Source organism: Myotis davidii, unplaced genomic scaffold (genome assembly GCF_000327345.1).
Source record: "Myotis davidii unplaced genomic scaffold, ASM32734v1 scaffold1134, whole genome shotgun sequence".
Classification (NCBI taxonomy): domain Eukaryota; kingdom Metazoa; phylum Chordata; class Mammalia; order Chiroptera; family Vespertilionidae; genus Myotis; species Myotis davidii.
Window position 1 is genome coordinate 520,662 of NW_006286229.1, and position 5,225 is coordinate 525,886.

The following is a 5,225-nucleotide window of genomic DNA, read 5'->3' on the forward strand; positions in this document are numbered from 1 at the left end:
CTTATGGACATAGGAGATGGCACTGTGGCTGTTGCTGGGTGAGAGCACAGTCTAGCTTTCTCACCTGGCCCCCACCGAAGCGCTGCCTCAAATTTTCAATCTGGTCATTTTCCAATTTTTGGAACAAGGGACTGACCTATAAAAAAAAGAATTCCAGAATCATTCACTGATTAGGTATAAACTCTATCAGACTATACAGAGGGCCTCTCTAACCCCAATCACCAACATTCAAGGACTCTAAATGCTTTACAAGAAGCTTGAGTGTATCGCCAATTTCAGTAAAGAATCCAGGAAAAGTCCTAGCAGTTACTATGAAAAAACAAAGTATTAATAGGGTCCAAGACTAAATGATGCTAGGTTGATGCAAATTTTAAAGGTGGACTTACTTTATCATCTTGTGTCAAAGGGGAAATGGCTACCCCGTATTCTCACAGCTCACTGATTGTTAGCCTTATAGAGACCAAGTGACCATGGTGTTACTTCAAGCATCTACTGTGTATCAGTTTCATGTACCATGTACTGGGTTCTGGCATGAAGGACGAGGAGAAAATATGGGCTACAGATAACACTGGGCTTGGGAGCCAATACCAAGAATTTTATATCAGAAACAAGCCTAAGTGCAAAGTGGGGAGGGGTGCCGAAGAGCTTCAGAGAATAGCTGTGAAAGCCCCATGCCCAAAGTAAGTTCTCTGACCCTCTCCAAAGGCTGCATGGCACATGCAGGAATTTTATTAGTACAAGAGACAATGGCTCTGCCGATCCTCAGAGACTTACTGTGCCAATCTGGTGTCCTGCTGGTAAGGTGCACAGGAAGTCTGTGGGCAGGATGCTGCAGGCTGGAGGTGGGAGCTGCAGCTGGGCCGCAATCATAGAGCTAACCGTAGGCATGTAAGGCTGGAGCATGGTGGATAGCAAAGCAGCTATATTCACCGCCAAGCCTGTCACTGTCCCTGCCCGCTGCCTAGATAAACAGAGTCATTAGTCAGGACTTCTAAGAGGACACAGCCTACCACACACTTTATCCCTGTAGCGAACCCTACCTCCTTACCTACCTGTCAGCCTCGCTGCCTTTAATCCGCTTCCAGGGTTCATTCACCTGAATGTATTGGTTGCCATAACGAGAGATGGTGAGGATACTCCGTAAGGCATCCCGGATCCTGGGAAGGGGGGAGGCAGGCCAAGGTATAAGGTCCTGGAAAGACCAGTATGGGCTTCTCAACATGCCAGCAGACCACTCAGATGAGACGGGTGTAGGTTACTTACCGAACCTTCTCTAGAAGCTGGTGATAGTGCTGGAGCTCCAGGGAGACATGGGCCAGCAGGCGCTGATCATCAGAGGTAAGCACCATCTCGGGCACATAACCCCCAAAAAACTTAGACACAAACATCCCAGCTCTTGAAAGGAGTAAGGGAAGGAGAGGGGGGAGAAAAAGAGTAATTTCCCAGTCTTCTTAGAGAAATTTGACCCGGTTTTCTTAATTCTACATTCTTTCAGAACTGATACTTCCTGGCTCCTTCAAGCTGGAAGGCAAAGCTTAACAAAGTAATTCCTTATTCTCTCCCCTAAGAATACACCTGCACATAACAGACATTTCACACTCATTATCCCTTGTTTAAAGAGCCCTGATAAAGTTAAGCAACTGTTCGTTTTATTTTTAAAAATCAACACTCAGAATAATCAAGTTGAAATATATGTAAATTGCTGTTAAATGTGATTAATGATCAAACCTGAAAGGGTAGGTAGCCATTGAGGATATTTCTTTAGATTTCAGAATAGCTGATATAGGGCCAAAAATGAAATTGAGCTCAAGTAACAAAAACTCCAGAGTACAGCAGAAGTCTCCTACCCCTACACTAAAATAAACCCTTTCCTTGGTTAAACTTTTCAAATGCATGTAAGTTAACTATATTTTTGCAAAAACACATTTCCAATTCTACAAAGAACATTAATAAGAAACAATTTACAAAACTTTGTGACCAACTTTGCTAAATCCATTTCTATCACCAACTTCCCCCAAGCATACATAAGCTATTATGTTCTGGGAATATCAAGTCCCAATTGATAGGAATCCACTTTCCACATTATCCTCCCATCCCTCCCAGCCTCCTGCCCATTCACTAGGCATCTCTTTATTCCCATCCCTCCCACTTCATGGAGCAGGGTTAGCACCAGCCCAGCTCATCTACTGACTGACCCCTCACCAAGTCCTACCTATTGATGAAGTTTCCCAGGTTGTTAAGCAGCTCAGAATTATTCTTCAGTAACATATCTGTCCAGGAGAAGGCACTGTCCTGGCCCTCAGGCCGAATGTACAGCAGGTAGAAGCGCCAGATGTCAGCAACAAACACTCCCACACCCCGGCTCTTAGAGAACTTCCCATCCTCATAATTCAGATATTCTGGATTGAGAAAGAGAATGAATGAGAACCATCTGCTCGAATCACTTTCTCCCCTTTCTGACCTACTGACTCTCCTTTGAACTCGACTATGGGTGTCCAGCAACACTTCTTGAGTAGCTGCCTGAATCCTGCCTCTCCATTTGGGCCTTCCCCCCGCTTCGCTTCTATTCATTACGAAGTTTTAGCATTTGGCTCTTGCTTTCTTCAGTTCTTGTTTCCTTGTAGGTTGAGTTCTCATGTTCAAATTATTTCCTATCTCAACTCCTAACTCAAGACCCAGCACCTTTCCAAAACCTTCCAAGTATCGCCTCAGCCCTCATTCCCTAGGAATATTCCTAGTCCAGTCTTCCAGGGTACCTGTAGCAATGAGATGGCTGACCAAGGTGTAGTTGTCCTCAGCTCCTAGGGCTGAACAAGGAAAGACTAAGCCGTGGAAGGGAACATTGTCTTTGGCCATGAACTGGTAGAGGTTCACCTACAGAATATAGTTGGAAGACAGAGCTCCTGAGACCTTCTTCAAAGACCTCAGAAAGAGCAAATACCCAATCCTAACCCCCTCCACGCACATATACGCATGCACCCTCCCCATAGACAAGCTAACCAAGAACTGCTTACTTGCTCTGGGTTCTTCCACCATTTCTCCCATTGGTCTGTGTAGTTGGCAGTGATGGATATGTATCCAAATGTGGCATCAAACCAGACATAGAATACCTGGAGAGAGACATGGTAGAATAAAAAAACACTGGGAATACACTTCATATAATACAATAATATAATTTTATTGACCTAAGTAACCCCGGAAAATTCAATTTTTTTAAAAATTGGGAAACCCAGTTAAACAAGACGTAGTCAACAGTGTATTATGTTAGCCCAGGATCTCAAGGCTGAATAATAAGAGATATCTGTAAAGCATGGGATTCTTACCTTGTCCTCAAAACCTTTTAAGGGTACAGGGGTTCCCCATTTGAGGTCTCGGGTTATGCAGCGTGGCTTGAGGCCGTCCCGAAGCCAAGAACGAATGATGAAACGGGCATTGGGTGTCCAGTCACTGCCAGGCACAGTCTTCCCCAACCACTCCTCAAGTCGGTCTTCCAGCTGAGAAGGCAGAGATAGAAGGTTGACTTAGAAAAGCCTCATACACAGTTTGCATAAGGGTAAATACATACAACCCTTTGGACTAGTCTGGTGATATATTAAAATTAAAAGGCTCATGACTTTGACATAGCAATTCCATTTCAAGAAATTTTTTCAATGGAAATATTCACACAAGAGTGTATAGATGTGGCCGAAACCGGTTTGGCTCAGTGGATAGAGCGTCGGCCTGTGGACTGAGAGGTCCCAGGTTCGATTCCGGTCAGGGGCATGTGCCTTGGTTGCGGGCACATCCCCAGTGGGGAGTGTGCAGGGGGCAGCTGGTCGGTGTTTCTCTCTCATCGATGTTTCTGGCTCTCTATCTCTATCCTTTCCTCTCTGTAAAAACTCAATAAAATATATTAAAAAAAAAAAAGAGTGTATAGATGTGTACATAAAGAAGTGCACTGTTCATCATAGCAAAAAATTAAAACTAAAGAAATATGGTGCATCAATACAATAAAATACTCATAAGGCCATTAAAAAGAGTGAGCTAGGCCTATATGTAATTGACATGTATAGATCTCCAAGATTCATTACTAATTAAATTAAGCTAACTGCAAAACAATATATAGTATAATCCTATTACTATAAGAATAAATATCAGCCGGCTTGGCTCAGTGGATAGAGCGTCAGCCTGCGGACTGAAGGGTCCCGGGTTCGATTCTGGCCAAGGGCACATGCCTGGGTTGCGGGATTGATCCCCAGTAGGGGGCATGCAGGAGGCAGCCGATGAATGATTCTCTCATCATTGATGTTCTATCTCTCTCTCCTTTTCCTTCCTCTCTGAAATCAATAAAAGAAATAAATATCAACACACAGACTAACATAAGCCCAGAGATTTTTTAAAATATTTTTTTATTGATTTTAGAGAGAGAACGGAAGAGAGAGATGGAAACATTAATAAGAGAGACACATCAACCAACTGCTTCCTGCATGCTCCCTACTGGAGATCGAGCCTGCAACCCAGGCAGGTGCCCTGATCGGAAATCAAACTGGTGACCTCTTGGTGAATGGGTAGATGCTCAAACACTGAACTACACAGGCTGGGCAAGCCCGGAAAAAAATTTTTTTTACTCCTCACTGGAGAATATTTTTCCATTGATTTTCAGTAAGAGTGACAGAGAGAAAGAAAGACAGAGAGAGACATCGATGTGAGAGAAACACATCGATTGGTTGCCTCCTGCACACGCCCTGACCAGGGCCTGGGCCAGAGAGGAGCCTGCAACCGAGGTACATGCCCTTGACAGGAATCAAACCCAGGACCCTTCAGTCAGCAGGCTGATGTTCTATATCCACTGAGCCAAATCGGCTAGGGCCAGAAAATTTTTGAAGAAAAATATGTATCAGTACTTTATTTTCAGATGGAATTATGGGGAACATTCACATTTATACCATACTAGAGGTCCGGTGCACAAAATTTGTGCACTCGAGGGGGGGGAGGAGGGGCCCCTCAGCCCGGCCTGTGCCCTCTCGCAGTCTGGGACCCCTCGGGAGATAACAACCTGCTGGTTTAGGCGTGCTCCTGGGTGGCAGAGGGCAGGCCCAATCCCTAGGTGCAGTCACTGGTCAGGCTCAGACCAGGGCTGATTGGGGAGTTGGGGCGCCTTCCCCTATCATGCACAGAGCATGACCGATTGGGAGGTTGTGATGCCACCCTCAGTCATGCTCAGGGTAGGGCTGATTGGGGGGTTG

General features: G+C 45.0%; 1 protein-coding gene across 2 annotated transcripts in view; it reads right to left on the reverse strand.

Moving 5' to 3' along the window:
• Positions 1-5,225, reverse strand: part of MARS (methionyl-tRNA synthetase) — a 20,775-nt gene that overhangs the window by 593 nt on the left and 14,957 nt on the right. For both annotated transcript variants that reach the window (XM_006757330.2, XM_006757329.2), the window contains exons 12-19: positions 3,324-3,494; positions 3,015-3,110; positions 2,757-2,874; positions 2,213-2,399; positions 1,264-1,395; positions 1,053-1,157; positions 775-961; positions 65-136 (exon numbers count right to left, since the gene is read on the reverse strand). In XM_006757330.2, coding sequence (XP_006757393.1) covers positions 65-136; positions 775-961; positions 1,053-1,157; positions 1,264-1,395; positions 2,213-2,399; positions 2,757-2,874; positions 3,015-3,110; positions 3,324-3,494 — 1,068 coding nt within the window. The remainder of the gene's footprint in view (positions 1-64; positions 137-774; positions 962-1,052; positions 1,158-1,263; positions 1,396-2,212; positions 2,400-2,756; positions 2,875-3,014; positions 3,111-3,323; positions 3,495-5,225) is intronic.